The sequence below is a fragment of the Numenius arquata genome, chromosome 2, assembly GCF_964106895.1.
Source record: "Numenius arquata chromosome 2, bNumArq3.hap1.1, whole genome shotgun sequence".
Lineage (NCBI taxonomy): Eukaryota > Metazoa > Chordata > Aves > Charadriiformes > Scolopacidae > Numenius > Numenius arquata.
The window spans coordinates 27059142-27077700 of NC_133577.1; the positions used below are offsets into that span (position 1 = coordinate 27059142).

The 18559-nt window shown below is 37.7% G+C and overlaps 1 protein-coding gene across 1 annotated transcript in view; it reads right to left on the reverse strand.

Moving 5' to 3' along the window:
- Positions 1-18559, reverse strand: part of PLD5 (phospholipase D family member 5) — a 181363-nt gene that overhangs the window by 42585 nt on the left and 120219 nt on the right. The window contains exon 4 of the mRNA XM_074168561.1: positions 15917-16031. Coding sequence (XP_074024662.1) covers positions 15917-16031 — 115 coding nt within the window. The remainder of the gene's footprint in view (positions 1-15916; positions 16032-18559) is intronic.

Consider the following 18559-nt stretch of genomic DNA (forward strand, 5'->3'; position numbering starts at 1 on the left):
CCTCGTGTGTGCAGAGTTTGCTCACTGGATGCAGGATGGCAGATTCTTGCGAACAAAGGAAAGGTCAGAATGAATTTCTTTCAACTGCTTGTTTAACATCAATGACATCTTGGGATGTCAAGGTAACATTTATTTAAATACACCCTTACAGTGGCTTCCAAGATGTCAAATGTTGGCCTTTGTTGCTAGCCCAAGTCATCAAAATACCGATTTCTCAGCTAAGTACCCTGATGTAAACAGAGTTCAGCGTAAGAGTGTTATGGCTCTCACCCATGTGAATGCAGTTGTGCTGCCTGCTAGGCCCTTTTGATTTACTCAGCAGAAAAAAGGGACGTATAACCAAATATAACCAAAACGCTTCCCATGCCATGGCACAGGCGAGATGAAAGAGAAGCCTGACAATATTTCTTTGTAATACTTAACAACCCAGCTAAACATAATTTCTGATTCACTGACAGAAAGCCAAAGGTCCATCTTAATGCAGGGTGGGCAAACCGTGACAAATGCGACAGCATAGGGATGAGAGGTCTCCTCTTTACCCACAGAACAGATACAGCACAGGCACACTCTACTTGACCTTCCTTGTGAATAGCAGGTACCTCAGCTGATTAACCACGTATGTGCATGTTTAATTAACTTATGCACAGAATTTTAGACTGCAAACAAGGAAGAAACTCATACGACTACAGACCTCTGGTCAGTCCAAAGATGGAGTAAACTCGTGGCTTTCTCATTTTCACCCACAAGACAGAGTGCTTCCATAAATCCATAATGCACTGAGATTCCATAAGGAAAATCCCAAAATGCAGTGCAGCCCATGTTAAAAAAACTCCCAGTATTTAGAAACAGGATCTGAAGCCTGATATCCCTTTCTCTAATGCAGAATATATAATAACATGAATTTTAAAAGTAAATTAACTTTGTTACCCCATGGGTTTTGATTATTTGCAATGTAATAGTTCTTTTCTTTCTTAGCATTTTTTCTTAAAACCTGTGGATTGTATTTGACTTTTTATTTAATATTCTTAATTGTTACTGTAGAATTTCACATTCTACATTTTCCACCGGAAAACATCTATTCTATTCTTAACAAAGACACATCCATGTCACCATGTCCTTGGAACATGCTGCCACCCAGTAGATATTTGATAAGCAAGTACCCCACAAATGCAAGCAGCCAACACTATGGTTCATTACATGGAACAATTCAGGAAAGCAGACATACTTCAACTCTACGCTTTCCCACCTGGGTTTGGCCTCTAAGTCAGTGATTTCTGTACCATATCTGCTATAGAAATCCTTACTGTTTGGGACAAAGTTTAGGACTCCCATTTTAGACTATCTTAAAAAATAATTAAATTGAGTCTGTGCACAAGAATCTATTGTAACTTGAAGAGATCCAAACAGCTTTTCCTTGCCCTCTAATAGTTTTATTGAAAGTAGCAAACATTTCATGCCTCTTTTAACAGGTTTTGCTGCCTCATACAGCAAACATGAGAGAAATACATTTTTCACTGACTTGCCTCTGACATCAGGATTTTTCAATCAAATTTTTACTTCTTTTTGAGCTATTTAAGGTATGTCATATCAATAGTCATAGATTATTTTGAATAAAACTTTGAATAATAAGAGCACTGATGATCAGTTCAATTCTTTCCCCTTAGCAGAACTCAGCATTCCTCTAAATAGCATTTTCTGAGTATAAATCTGTTTTGTGAGTCTGATGATTCAGTAGTCTGTAAGATAGCATACAACAAATTTTGATAGAATGTTTTAAAAAAAGAAATCCACATGTTTTTTGCCCTTCATTATTGGAGAGCAGACTGCTCATTTACTAGATGAAGCTATAAAAGTGATTGCTTTAGAGATTGAAAAAGTAATTTTCTTACTTAGTTGATTCAGGCGACAAAGCATATTACTGCTTAAAGAAAGACCATAATACTATCAGTAAAAGCATTACTAAAGTTGGATTGTGGCTTTCTTTCTTTGCCTAATTATAATTGCATCTATTTTTAATATAAAAGAAAGCTATTTTAAATATAATAGATTAGTAAACTCACACACTGCTTACCCCACGCCCCTTCAAAGACACTTTTGTTTACTTGGATTAGCATTATGAAGCACTAGATTTGTTTATATCTAGTTTATATCAACTTGTTAGATGAAACGTCCAAGAATTCTGGGACATTTTTCATCTTAACACATGAGGAATTAGAATCACAATGTTCAATGAATGAACAAGGATAAATCCCTACCAAAAATGCAGCGACTATTTATACCTATCTTTCTTTTTAAATTATCAACATGATTTCATTCTGATATTTACATATTCTAAAACCATCAGAATTGATAATAGTCACTTCTTAATGTCCTGACCAGCAATAACAACGCTTGTGCAAACATTCCCAAAATGTGGTGCTCAGACATCATTAGCTCTGCTTTGGATTCTGTCGTTTTCCCTCCTGTGAAGGGGAAATCTCAGATCTGGAAGGTGAGAAAGCACACTGCAGAGCAGGCAAAGCAGTGAGGACGGAGTATGCCTCCTCCGAGGGCAAGTATTATTTGGTCCTAAGCTACTGCTTTTTATTTTTACAGGACCTTCATAACAGAATTGATTTTTTTTCTGCATTTTCATTAACTGGTTCTCTGAGCAGCCCTAGAATATTATCCCCAGGCTACAAAAAGACAAGAGCACCAGCTGACCTGGCCATGGCCATACAAGGAAAGCAGAGGCACAGCCAGAACTGAGCCAGGTGTGCCAGTGGCCCAGTCATTTCCTTTTCCTACTTCTCACTCGCCTCTCAGCATCTTTCCCTACCTCTTTCCTTTGATCCTGTCCTATTATCCTGCCTAGTCAGCTTTGAATTTTCTATTTTTTTTCTTCAGATCATTGCTATCTCAATTCCAATTATTTTTCTCTCCTTTCATCTATGTTGTCACAAGCCCACCAAGAACACACTTTGCCTTTTGACAGCATTCTTTTCTGATGTTTTCCAAAACTAATTACTCTATTTTCTGTTTCTGCCCTTCTCTTTCATCTGATTAATTTCTCCCTTTTATTTAATTTTCCCCACTATTTTCTCTACACATTTTTCTTCCTTCCTCTCCTTCACTCTCTCCCACTTCATCCTCAGTTCATCGTTTCACTCTTGCCCTTGCCTACTCATTCATTGTTTCACTTATCACATACACTCATTCAGTTATTCATTCACTCCCCCACTCTCCAATTACTTGCGGAACGTATTTTGTTCTCTAACTACTTAAGCAGCATGATAAATTCTCCAAGCCTTTACAAATAAATTTGTAGAAAGGAAAAAGTATTTTTTCTTAAGAGTTTTAAGGCTAACCACAGTTTTGGGGTGCCCAGTTTGGTCCTAATTTTTATTTTTATTTTTTTTTTTTATTTAGCATGTACTAGAATTCCTGCAGGTATTAGCTCATGATAGACAAGATAAAAAAAAAAAGACAGAAGAAAGTTCTGATGGCTGTTGCAGATTGGGACTGTGGGAATTTCTTCTTGCATTCTTAGTCCAAACAACAAAATAAAGCTGAGCTTTTGTTTCTTACCATGGGCCTAAGGTTCTTGAAAGAGCAAGGCACTTTTACAGTCTTTTGTTCTATAAAAGTGAGCATGTAGAACAGACACTGAAGCTCTGCTGTAGCAGACTGAGGAGTCTCACGCTTGATTTACTATTGTTCTGGCCAGCTTGTTGGATGCATTTTTGAGGGCTTCAGCATTCAGGTTTGGTCACCCAGATACTTCATACATTAAAATGGAGACATTTTAAAGAGACAAATGGATGTAAACTGCGTAATGTCAAAAGCAGAAAAACACACGGTGCACTGAGGAAAAATAAAAAGCACGTGAGGAAAAAATGCTTGTCTTTGAGGGGATACAAATCAATATTTTGTCAGTTAGCAGCTTTTCAACACAGGTTGACTTTCATCCAAACAGCCCATTTGAAATGTAGAAAGCAAAATAAAAGGAAGCCACAACTCCACAGATTCTATGTTATTAGCTGGGTGAAGGACATGCACAATATACAGTCAATAAAAGCGACACCACACTGAAATCACGGATGATTTTAGTGTCCCAGAGGGACTAGACCACAAGTATCATCTAATTTCTCCAGTATAAATATCAGCAACTGTCTGTGAAGGACAGGAATATAGCTATATTACTCCCCTGTGACATTTTGAACTGGTGGAGAGCCAGGTCTGTAGGACTTCTCTTTCTTCTCCAGACCACACAGGACAGACAGAAGTAGCTGAAGGACAGACCAGTCCAGAGCCATCTGGAATGGCAGCAGGGTGCAGGACAGTGGCTGCATAACTGCACTACTTGCAGCTGCACATGGGGACCCCTAACAAAGGAGAGGCCAGAAGGCAGCATGTGTGCTTCTAGTCTCAATAATCGCATCATGAACTTGGTGCCAATTCCTTCAAGACACTCACTGTAAGCTGCAGGAGGAAGGGCTGCCACTACTTCAGAATCTGAAGTAGCTAGGTGGATGCACACCCAGAAAAGCCTGAGGGATGAGAGTGTGTGGCATCAAGACAAGAGACAGAAAGGGAAATCAATTAGATTTGCACTACAAAATGTACGTAAACTGGAAACGATAAGGATTTGATGCTGAATGTGGCTGAATATTGGTAGGCAACTCCTGCATGAAAACAATTAAAGATCAAACTGAAAGCGGTACTAGACATTAACAGGGTCATGCGAAGCACAAGAGATCTACTGAGGTGGGGCGCAGATCAGGTCCTTGGAATAAAGACTGCTGCTGTAGGATTTCTCTCTTGTGTATTACAAAAGGCAAAATGAATGGAGCAAACAAGGCTAGGATTCAAGAGACAAAGGATAGTCTCATATTTTAAGTTGCTTGAAACTACCCAGAATACTTGGATCTCACAGCTGATGTTCCACAAAGTGGCTCTGCATGAGAGGGAAGGGCAGGGCTGGCACACATGTCATTTTCTGAGGACTTAGTTTGAGCCCTTGAGGTCTAATCTTGTTCACAATGACACTGACACATATTAAGTGCTACACAGCGATAAATACTCTTCAAAAAAACAACTAAAACAACCAACAGATTGTGTGTGCTACAAACTGTTAGCAAAATAAGTGGATGCCTTGGCTACTACCCATCTCTTATTTCTTCATCTATAAAATGGAACTGAGCTATTCCTGTGATTCCTGTGAGCACTGTGAACATTTATTCTTGAATATTCATGAAGCACTCTTACTTCAGTGTTAATAGCACAGGAAAAAAAAAAAGGAGACGAGTTTGTCCCCAGATGAGGTCTTGACCAGTGTTCAGTAAGTGAAAGAAGAGACAACACAATGAAAATGATAGTGAAATAAAATATTCTACACATGCTTACATAAGCATAAGAATCCATGTGCACTGAATTTGATAGGGTCCAGTGGAAAGATTATGTCATATTCATCTAAAGTCTGCATCGTAACTGCAAACAGATTGATGGCACAAAAAGACATGATGCAGAGAATATATTTTTACATACTATAAATGATTGCTTTCTGGACCAATTAGAGAATGCACAAGCTGAGAAGCTACTCTTGATTTATTTTGAGCAACGCATAGTACTGATTCAAGCTGCAACTATAAAAAAGCCCCTGTGAGGGTGACCACACTCTACTCCAGCTTGCTATCTGATTGACAACAACACCTGCATCCCAGAAGCCCATTCTGGTAGAGTTTAATTTCAGAAAGAAGACCTTCATAACATAAGGATGCATGCCAAGAGAAAATTAAAGGCCAAAGAGAAAAATCTTACTGGTTTCCTAGCAATACTTGAAAACATTTTAATAGCGTTTCAAAATAAACGTATGATTACCAAAACCAAATACTCCTCTCCCAAGAGGTGATACAAGGACAGTTAAAAGGGAAGCTAAAGTAGAATATTACAGATAAAATGGTATCCTTCAGTGAGCAGATTTGAGTCCAAGCCAGAAAAGGAAAGAGAGAGGAGACAGAAAAGTAAACTCAGGCAAGCTAAATGTAAAACTATACAAAGTGAATCAAAAAGACTTTGAGGAAATATAGATACTGAAGCTGCAGAACACACTGCTACTCTGCGTAGTGTTTTGTGGATGACAAATATACAAATAGATTCAAAATTGATTGCAGAAATTAAAGGCAAAAAAAATCATCCAAGCGGCACAACATATTGCTGAACTCCATGACAAGGCAGTTCCTAACCTACAAATTGCTAAAAGGATATACAGAGTAAGGGGAATACCATCCTCCACTTGTTTCAGTTATTATACTCCTTCCGTAAGCGTGCAGTTCTGCTGATGGCAGCAGTGCAGAAGACGGACCTTCAGTTTGTTTCCATTGTCTTATGGCCGAGAACAGTTGCTCTGTGACCTTTTGCTTATGAACTGTTATTTTTGAAAGTTTGACATTGCAACCATCAAAATTTTCTTTTGACATGATTTTGAAGCTTAGTATAGATATTATGTCTTTCTAGATCTCTGCTGGTATTTTTCCCATCACTTTATACAAACATGACTACTGAGATTAAAAGCATCAAGTGCAGCGACCTGTTTTGTTTTGAGTCCCTGAAGTAACTGTCAATTTATGCACCACATAATTACTAATATTTACACACTAGATATAGTTAATATTCTGCCCAAAGGAAAGAAAAGATGCTGAATGCCCTCTGTGCTCAAGTGTAAGCATTAGAGACAATAACTCTAAAGGGTGCGCAATCAGAGATGGAAATGATAGGAGAGTAAAGTAGAGATATCATTCTGGGAACTTTTCTTCCAGTTGAATTACTTTAGAACAAGCTTAGTGTAATTTACTTTCCAACCATTAGGCTGTGTAAAATTTCATAACACACCAAAGTTTGGTAGAAGCCTAAGGTTGCTTTGAAAATTGATACAGGAGATTACCAGAAATATCAATATTAGCATGATAGTAGCAACTCCTTGTTACAAAGACAAAGCTTGGTAACTAAAGCTGCATAAACCAGCAAGATTTGGTTACATGGGTTTACTTTATGTTACAATCGTACTGTATGCAACAACCCAAGGGCAGGCACAGCTGAGTAGCCTTTCCAAAGTGTTCATCAAATGAAAACCAAATGGTGTCAGTCAAACAGCGTCAGCTTGGTTTGGACATTTATAAATGCTCTTAGACGCTTTTGACAACTTCTTACATAACTTTGAGTACACAATACTTTATTGCAGGTTTGAAGCAGAAGTGTTATATTGATTGAGCTAAGCAGCGAAGAAGCTAGAAAAATGTAAAAACATGTTACACAACTTTAGAAATCTAAGTGTCTGTGTCACCTCACTTCAGATGATGATCTTCTCAGAGCTACCCAGGTTTGAAGTTGCATTTCAGTCTAGATGATATAACAACCTTGAACAAGATGAGAGACCGAAGACTCACCATGACTGGGAAAGCTGAAGCCTGCTCACAAACAGTAGCAAACAAAAATACACCAAATCATACCTGCAAGACTGCTGTGACTGACCAAGGTACAGCTCTAGGAAGACAGTCAGGCTTCAAGTGGATATGAAACATGTGGGAACCATGTCCATAAATGGACAAGACAAAATTCACCAACAATAAATTACCATGCTTTCTTTGGACCCCTATCTAGGACCATTAGCCTTCATCTCTTTTCAGGATGAGATAGTACTAGTGCTTTTGCATACAAGAGAAAGTATGGGGTGCCAAAATTTCTGCAAAGGGAGCATAGCGACCTAACAAATGTTTTCTGAGCTCAGATGGCCCTGGCAGCTCTTGCCAGCACTTCCATTAACTGTAGGTAGGAACTTGCATGCTATCCATATGTTTTAAAAATGTCGCAACTAATTTCTGCTAATGCCATCCGTTATTGGTTTCTCTGTACTAAAAAGTGTCAGTGACTCAAACCAATTACTGCCATACAGGAAGAATCCATTCCAGCATGTAAACTATCAAGGAAGATTTGGAGATGATCCCTGTGGTATGAACCTGCTATATTGGGCCTGACCAGTTACTACCAGACAAAAGCAATTTGGCTGTTCAGAAGATGGCTGGATTATCAGCATTTATAGTTGTGCTGGAGCTTATGAAATACACCCATTTCTGCCAAATCCACAAATCCACACACATTAGTAACAGACTCAAGTGCAATGACATTTGCAAACTTAAATTACGTACTAAAATACTGATCAATCTACTGTGAAAGAATTTTTCATTTACAAATTTCAAAGAAGAACCACCATGATACTGTTTCTACTAAACACCTAGCATTTTAAAAGTGCCTTACAGTACATCTAACCTTAATTCATCAAGAAAAAATGTAGTATTATTTACTTATGGGTCTTTGAAACAATGGCTACAGATATTGGAAAGCATGTGACTGGTGTTTTATAATGCAAAAGTACACATTACCAATGGGAGGGTACTGTCCTTTTCCTCTCAGCAAACGTATTAATTTCTAAGTAAAGTCTATTGACATAGATGCTGTAGAGCTTAGAATTACAATTTATTGCTTGCATATCTGGCTTTGGTGGGCACAGAGATTTTGGCTTAATTGCACCTTTTTCCCCTCTCCCTCTTTGCAAATCAAGCCAGTACAACTCAAGGCCCCGGTTGCCTTCAGAATTTAAATTATAGTGAGGTTTTGGTTGGTTGGTTTGTTGTTTGTTTTTTTATTTTCCTCTATTGGTTGTGGATGTGACAGCCTCATACTGCTAATTCTCTTGTGCTAGAGAACTCTATAAAGCAGGCCATACCTAAATCTTCTAAAAGTTGGTGGGCTTCAGACTTATAAGGGAAAATAAACTGTTTCACATTGTGATCTATAACAGTGCCTAATTCTTGGAGAATCCAGCCTATGAAAGGCTGATCAAGAAAGCAATGGAGCTACAACTCCATTCAGTATCTTGCATAAAACCATCAACTGACCTTCAGCTCTCAAGGGTACTCTTTATACCCTTGTGGAGCATGTATCAGATAATATTATTTTGATGGCACGTTGTGCAAAAACTGGCCATCCAGACAGGCAAAAATCCCTTCAAGACTGAGCTTCAGGATTCGAGCTTCCCATTGTATGAATGGAGTGTATTTTATTTTTAGACTTTGCAGAGTTTTTACATTGGTTCTCAACATTATGTTCACATGAAGAGGAATTGAACCTTACTTAGAATCATAGAATCATAGAAAAGCCCAGATTAGAAGGGTCCTCAGAAGATCATCTGGCCAAACCTTTCATGGGAAAGGGAGTCTAAATGAGATCACCTAGCACCCTGTCCAGTCACATCTTGAAAACCTCCAGCACTGGGGACTCTACCATGCCCCCTAGGGAGGTTGTTCCAGTGAGTGATTGTTCTTGCTGCAAAAAAATTCTTTCTTTCCTATGTTGAGATGAATGTAGTTAAACACATAAGTTTATGTTCTCCTTCCAAATCAATAAGGAACTACTAAAACTGCTTTGAAACCAGTCCGGACCTTTCCCATGCACTAGAGCCAAATACTTATGAGGCCACTCCTCATTTATCTACTTTCTTAAAATTGCCAGTGATAGCTCTTTCATAATCTGCTCACAGTCCACTGTCCCCATATTTGGAACATTTTCTCTAATACTGAAAACAAATATTCTGGGCTGAATGTAAATTGATGTCATCATGGTTTACCCTACCAATGGTTTTCACAAAACCCCAAGTCCCTCACAACCCAAACATGTTTTAGACCGAGACAAACTTATCAGGAAATGCCCTCTCTTTCTCCTATAGCTTTATCTTTTCCATACCAAGCGGGACTGATGATCCCAAGTGATCTCCATCTTTTCTATGGCATAACACAAGTTTTTCAGTCCTTCTGTGATGTTAATAATATGATATAATCTTCCCATTCCCTCACAAATAGACAGGTAAAGGGAACATGTTTGTGTCCAAAGGTAAAAATTAGTCATGTCCCACAAGCATCACAGCTCTAAAACGATGCAGCTCATTAAGTGTGTCAACAGCAGACAGAATATGGGACCAAACACATTTCATCTGATATATAAATCATATTCACTATTGCTATCCTCCATGCAACAATTCCATTAAAACAACAGTACAGGAAAACCCCAAAAGTCCCTAGGCATTACATGAACTCTGAACTTTCTGGTGCCACATCAGATTAAGCCTATCTAACCCACGTTCCAGTGGTTCTACTTCCCTTGCCAACCCCAGCTACGTGTTTCCTGTCTCTGTGTTTACTCAGCATTTACACCTGTGAGATCATACACTGAGTAATGCAGAAATCTAATGCAAATGACAACTAAGCCAGCCAGAAAGAAACAGTTTGTAGCCAAATCAGCCCCCTGAACTGTCTTACCACATGATCACTGATGCAAGGAAGAAGGCAGGGACAACATATGTTGGGGAGGGCAAAGAGGAGACTGGGATCATGCAGCTACCTGGATAGAAACTTATTTTATTTGTCATGGAATGGTATCTGTTAGTGTTTGCAATCTAAAGCACACAAATAAAAGCACAAAACACTTCTAGAGCTCCACTTTCTACTCACTTCTTTGTCTCCCTGCAATAATAGAACTTTTTTGTTTCTCTGGTTTTGTTGTAGCTGGTTGAGAGGGTAATCCTGGGCACAAACTGCTCAGTGAGTAACAGCTGCACATGTGATTTAGTGATTAGATCCTGCCCTAGCACAAAGACTTTCTATTATTCTCCAGTTTCATTACTAACATTCAATAGCTATTAGTTAGCTGATTTTTTGTTTATAAATCACATTGTGACATGAACAGACTCCTCTTTTCAAATCTGCCTCAGTCAGCACTGACAAAACAAAAAATGTTCCTTGAAAATATATGAAAAATGATTCATGAAAAGGGAGTAAAAAGGAAAAAAAATTTAAAAAAAGGGGGGGGTGGGGAAGCAAATAGAAAAGGAATGAAGCAATGCAAATTGAAGAAAGGAAATCCTTTGGCATGTCTTAAAAAGCATTAATGCTGTCAGCTAAAATAAAATTGTAATTAGTAACAGATTTAGATTCTGTACACGTAAGAAATGATACAACAGTCTGCTAATTGGAGACAATACTATTCAAATGTTACTGAGGAACAAAGACTAGTACATAATTACGTGCAAGGAGCGGGAGGGTTACAAGAAATGTTTCAATCTAGTAGACTGAACCACAGCTGAGAAAAGGCTAAAACAATAACCTTGAAAACAAGCATTAATAAGCTACTGTCACAGCACAAGGAGGACAAAGAAGAACATGTTTGTTTACACAGTGAGCCAAATTTTGCCTACAGGCAAAAGAGATTCGTACATATATGCTTAGTATTTGTATAAATACGTGAAAGTGAAATACAGCTTTGATATTGACTATAGAGAAAGATGACCACACCCTAGGACTGCATATTACAAAAGGTCCTATAAAAATAACATCATAGTTTATAGCCTGTTTAGTAATAAGTTTGACAACATGAGCTGGCAGAACTGTTACCTGTGGTTGATTTTTTTAAATTACAAATATACTTTTTTTTTTTTTTTTAATTATGACTAGGCTGAGATCTGGCTTTTGGTGCCTGTGCTGCCATTAATAATTCTCAGTTGTCCCTGAGAGACAGAAACAGCAAGTGACCTCACCTAACAGTCATGTTGTAAAAAGAAATTCATTAATACTGTATTTGCAGAGTGCTCAGATACCAAAGCGAGAAGCAGCATGGAAAAGCCTATGAGGAAATTAATCATTCTGCATTCAGTGCAGGATCTGGTAGATGTGCAATAAAGAAAGCCTGGAGACATACATTAAATATGAAGATAAAAAAAGATTCTAGCCATTACCAGCAGAAATAATATCTTCTGAATGAGCCTTAGGCTCTAAATGTTTGATCTATTCTCATTCAATACAAGGGAAAAACTTGTGATTAACGTGGTAAGATTATAGTAAGTACCAGCCAGGTATCCTATGCAAAATATAGAATCTGATAATGCAATTAAAGTCTATAATAAATAAATGTTGGGACTAGTATTTCATTTCCACTTGCTTAATTTTGCAACTAAATAACTCTCCCACAGTGCAGCAATTATTACCAAATGTGCATTATCTCAGCACTCAGAGGCTCCTGTCACCACAGCTTTAGGTACATTATGTGTTAGCACAGTAAATCAATCCATGTTTCATGCTGCAGCTGCTAGACTACTTCTGTAATCAAGCTACCTTGCTTTACAGTTAACTCAAGTGAGTCAGTATAGCAAAGACACAACCGAAAAAAAGGCTTAATAGTGGTGACAAACCTCAAGGTTCACAGCTAGCTCAGAGATCTGTACTAAAATTGCAACTGTAAATTATTAATTTTATTTATTTATTTAATTTTATTCTACTCTATCAGTTCGGTTCTGCTCTCCCATCCACATAAGCTATCCTTTATGTTATCCCATCAGCTCAAATCTGAAGTCAGATTTCAACTGTCTCTGTTAATCAGGGATGGCTGCTGCAGAGGAAGGATGTGTAGGGAGGACTCTAGGATGCACCCCTGTGTTGGAAAAGGTCTATCAAAGCTGCTTTCTACAGTGTTTCGGAAACGGGGAGAAGAGGCAAGGGGGCCTTATGCATGCCTGTCTAGAAAAATGAAGTATGTGATAGATTAATCTGGCTGGCAGAAGAAGTCTCAACATCTGTGCTGAGATGCAGCAGTGCTGTGACATATCATCGTTCCTAATACAAAAGAAAAAACACTGCATGAGACAATAAGGATGACCAAGTACAGTTCTTCAAGCAATCACATATAAACCCATGTCCCTGTGTTGAGATCAGGACTTTTACCTAGGCTAACTAAGGGAGCAGGCTACGTGAAGATGGAGTGTGAGGCAGATAACCATGGGCTGAGGAACTGCAGCATCCTTAAAGGTTCCTGGGCAGTATATGAACTGGTACATCCTGGGGCTGACATGAAATTATCCCTCATCCTGACCCCAGAAACCAGCCTGCACAGCACAGGGACACGGCTCAGGGGTACTGATCACCCAGTCTGCTGAAAAGAAAGGCAAGGCTCTTCCACCTTCTCTCTGCAAGAGCAACCGTCTCTCACATTTAGTAGGACAGCCCACCACCTGGAAACAGTCCGGCTCTTGCATACAATCTGCCTTGGAAAGAAGAGGCTAGACTATGCTTACCTAGCAAGGTGAAGGCAGGCTCAGGAAGGCATGAAACTGCAAGAGGCCCAAAGGCTATGCATCTGTTTTCACTCCAGGCTACTGCCCATGGCTCAGGCTCCAAGCATATTTGCTGCTTAGAAATAATCAGCTAAGTTTATTAGCTGGTGAACCACAGAATAGAGCTTGGACTCTCCTCTGCCTAATTCAGACAGACACCGCAAGTGGGAGTTTGGGTCTGTTCAGCCAAATGTATTCTTGTTCTCCATCTTGAGAAGCTTCAAAATTTGGCTGAGCTATTGATGTATTTACCACTTTCTTTCCCACAAGAGGAACATTTCTATTAAAAAAGGTGCCTGGCATACTTTCTAAGACAAATCTGACCAGTTGCACAGAAAAAATAAAATTAGTGATTTTCAGGAATATACATGTCCAAAATGATGACGCACAGTTCCATTTCAAGGATGAATTCTGAACTGATTTCTGAGGATGCAGGTGGCCAGTGCCTCACAAGTGAAGAGATTAATATTTTTAGTAGACAGACCTTCTGGGATAGAATACGAAAGCTTAATGATATGTTTGTCCTCAGCTAAGACAATGGCAGTAGGTAACAGTAATTTTTTTCTCCAGCAGACATGAAAAAGGCTAATATAGATACATTTTTACATTTTCTATTTACTGTGTTATTAATATTATTGGAAATTGGGGTAGTCTTTTTTTTTTTTTTTTAAGCTAGCCTACCAGTTAGCTTCTATTTGACACAAGGAGAACATGAATCTACTGTTCATACAAGCTCTGCTCATTTCAACATAAAATTAAGACAACTAAATCTGACTGAATGTTAAAACTAACTCATGTCTTTTCAGGAACACAAAACCAAATAAAGATTTACCTAGCTTTTCTGGAGATAAAAAAACAAACAGCAAACCTAAATGCAGGTGAAAGACTTGCAACTGGCAATCACAATGTAATAATCAGGACATTCAACAAAAATACCGGAATTTGCAGAAATTAGTAAAACAAAACATGGAATGAGAAAAAACCTCATTCATAGTGAGAAAAATCAGTAAGTTATAATATTGACCTTTGAAAGCCAACAGTACACAATGATATAGACAATTTCAAGGTTCAAAGACAACCACAGCAAAATTCCCAAGAATTACTATATAAAAGCAACTTTCTCAGACTCTTTGTAGCTCAGAGCTCTCAAATATATTGATCACATAATTTGAATACTCTAAAATTTCCTGTGTTATAAATCTGAACGAGGCATAAGGGAAACTGAAGCTAGTAAAATTGTTCTGTTGTTCAAAAAGCTCACAGGTCTGACATTCTCACATAAAGTGAAGGAAGCGTTAATGCCAAATATCTCTCCCTTTTCTAGCTAAAAATTTTGCTTGTCTTTTTTTGAAAGAGGATAGCTTTTGATATTGGGTATTTCATAAATGATAGATAAAATATCTATTGTCAGGTATATCAGTATAAATGTACAGGCCCTACCTCACATCTCTGACTGGTAGGAACTTGGGACATTAGAATCATTGGGAAAAGAAACCATGTTTTCAAAGACAGTTTCACTGCCATTGATATTAAAACATCTATTTCTTTTTCAACAAATCAGAAAAAGATAATTCCTTACTTCACAAATATCTGACAAGGTTGATGTATTCTTACTGGTTATCAAAGGATGGCTATCACTTTTGGTTACATAACTGAAATAACCAAAGTCCTGGAATAGACAGTGTTGTGAAATGACAAGTTTCTGTAGTTATTACATTTAAATAACATGTCAGTCTTGATCAAAAGATTATCTCTTTAAGGGACTAGGAGTTCCATTAGTAATTTTCTTTTACTTGCCTAGTCAGGAGAATACAAGGAATTTAAACAAATAAAAACTGATTTTTGTTGGAAAAGGTTTTTCTTCATTCTTTACCCTAAACAGACATGCTATGTTAGGGTGCTGCTACACATAGCAACTGCTTTGCTTATTGCATTTTTTAGAATTCCTTTTGTGATCCATATAGTAATCTGTGTCAAAAATGATCACCATGAAAATACATAGTTTCTTTTTGCCCTTTGAAAAATGTATCCAACCCTTAAAAAGTCATACTTTTATCAGCTCATAGAGATAATTAGTGTATTATTATTCGGGACAAGTGTGTGTGAGATTGTTAGAACTCCTAAAAGCTTCTAATTTCTTTCAGCATTTCTTAAACTCTCTTTGCTATTTTTCCACACAGTTTTACATAAAGCAAGTTTAGTCATGTAGCGCCAGTGTATAATCCCTCTTTGGATAGGGATTGTAAACCTCAAAACAATGATTAAGAAAGCAAGCACCTAAGAAATATACATAGCACAGAAAACCTGTTGGCTGAATCTGATTGATGGTCTATTCCAGTGCTTCAGAATCATCAGTACCATAAACATGTTTTTTATTAAATTATTTTGCTGTTGCTGAAAAGAGGAAATGATCTTGTCCCACAAGGTATGAAAGCAGTCTCTCAGGTTATGTTGCCTACCATTAGAATGGCTATGATGAGTTTAAATACCTATGTAATCACTGCACCACCTTTTTGACCAGTTGCGAACTGCAAGCATCTACTCCAACTCCAGTACTAGAGTTTCAGATTTTTGATCACTGTAAACCGGAGAAAGATGCGGGATTATAGGTAACAGTGCTAAACCAATAGTTTGCATTTTATACACCATCTGAGTCTGCACTTTAAATAAAAGGAACATTATGTATTAGTCAATGGCATAACAACATAAAGACCTTGGTCTTACCCTTTGTTTTCAAGTCGTTTAATACCTTTGATTCCACAGGAAGGATATCGCTCACTAGTTTTATCTCAATATTTCGGGATGCCAGTTCAAGCAATTTTTCAAAAAGACGCTGACCCTGGAAAGAACATTAAAGGAAAGCAGAAGCTGTAAGACACAGAATTGTTCAAATAGCATATCAGCAAGTTAAAGACGCGCGTTAAAACAAAAACATATTGCACAACTGCTGAGTAAATGTGTTCCTAGAGATGGTCAAATCTATGCTGAAGGTTAGCAACTCAGCTTTTTCTTGGAGAAATACTGTTTTGAAGGCCAAACTTGCTTCTTCCTTTTCCCAGAGTGTGCAATACTATTGATGACAGGGGACATGCAGAGAATTAAGTGTCCGTTTTTTTAATGCTGCATAACCATATTTTTACAATAACTTTCTTCTAAATAATTAAATTGTGTTAAATTAGGATTAAAAGTGTAAGGAAAAGAGTGTACTTATTCTATATCAAATGATTTTTTGTAAGTGGCTCTAACCATAGTACAATACATTTTCAAGTGGTTGCATGCTCTTCTTTAGATGAGCTATACCAGGATGGAAAACAATATTTTTACACTGCTATAACTTTATTGTTTAAGTCTTATTTCTAAAACAGAACAAATAAAAGGAAATCTCATGCTGAACTAGATACTTGTTAAAACATAAATCAAGATATTTATTTCACATGAAAAATAAAATTTTAAATCACGGCATTATTCCACATCCAAGAAACAAAGAAAGAGTAGACCTTCTGATTGCATAGTAAATGTTTAATTTTTAGATTCAATACTTTTACTTAAAGAAAAATGCTTAGTTAGAAGCATCTAACTGCAGGATGTCAAGAATAAAATATTCAATGTACCACTACTGTGCTGTGTTACTATAGGCACAGAGCCTGCTTTCTTACTGCAATTCTAGCTTACTACAGCAGACACCAATTACAATTAGTAGTCAAATACACAAAACCTTTGGGTTTAATCAGCTAACAAAGTGCCTGCCCTGCCTAAACAGCTCACTTTAGATTCAATATAATGCTGGACCCAAGGTAAAGCTAAAACAAAAAAGCAACAGTCATATCAACTTTCAAACAAACACTTAGAAGATAAAGCTTTCCACAGAACTGTGTTAGACAATTCTCTGTACAAACTGTTACTCTAAAAATCTGTAAAGGATCTTTTCTATTCTACAAAAACAGCCAATGCAAAAGAGTTTGGGATGATGCAGTCTGACATAGCATGGACTACGAAAACATAGACAGAAGCCCAGCTCCCTCACTGAACCCAGAAGCAGCAGACAGTGGAGAACCACCCTTTCCCCTGTAATTGCCTGCACAGACTGACACTTTGAGCCTTGCTGGGACTTAAGCATTAAGCAGTCACAGAAAGTAGGTCTGTACTGTAGACAGGGTGAAGACCTGTTTTTTATATTTACTTCTTTAATAATCACTTACTTTGAACGTGACAAAACAAGAATATCCATCCTCCTAAAACTATCTTTCTCAAAATTACAGAGCAGCCAGAAGCTGCAATGGAAACACAGAACTACTGTTTATGTTTTACTTTTGTAATATATGCCCACCTGCTTGCTCAAATCCACAGCATAGCTCCCTGCTCATCCTAGGGCTCACAGGAACTTAGTATTCAACAAGATACTGCCATAATGAAAACATTGTCCATAATTAAACTGGTGGTGTCTCCAGTTGGTGAACCCAGAAGTAGGGCCAACAGCTGCCTGAACTCTGGCATGTCAGGAGCCTGTCACCCCAGGGGCTGGGGGACAGGGCAAAGCATGGGCTGGGAACTCAGCACAGTGATTGTGGGTCCTAGATTCAGCTGGAGTATAGCAGTACCAGTCTGCAGCAATTGTGGGAGAGACAGTTTAATTAGTTTTATCTCTGCAAAGAGCAAGGAGGGAAAATTAAGGATCTAAAAGGCATGCATGAAAAATTAATTAAATATAAATATTTTTTAAAAAATTTTAATTTATAAATTTTTAATTTATTTTTTCATTTTTTAATCTAGATACATATGTAGAAACTGCTACTCGGAAAGGTTCTATGAGCTGATTTAATTTAGTGGGTCAAAAGACAAACAGGCACATGGATTTTTGTTTGGGTTATCTGTAAAAAATTATTTTGACTAGAAGCATAGTAGAAAGCTGTAGCATACAAAAAAAAACATGGAAAAAACATGTTTCAGGGGATGGTTCTTTACATTTTTTTTCCCAAGGCAATTATTTTTGGACAATATTGCCACTTCCCTTCTACCTGCACAAGATTTATTTACATATGATTTACAAAAGCTTTGATAAACAAGCCTAGACTTTCTGTATTAATTTTAGTTTGGACAAAAAAGAACATGAAAGCATTTCCTGAGTTTTACCTGATCTTAGTATGCCCTGATGTGACCAAGACAGCATCCCTGATGGACCAACTCTCTGCCTCTTACAGGTCATGCTGCCAGCTGAATGGTCCATTCTATGGGTGAACAGATCACTTGAAGTAAAGCCCTGCATTCCAATAAAGACATCCTGTCTGAAAATACACCTCTTTTCCCATCAGGGACACCACAAGCTGTGCATTTATAATATCCTTTCTTGTCCAATTATGGTGAAACCTC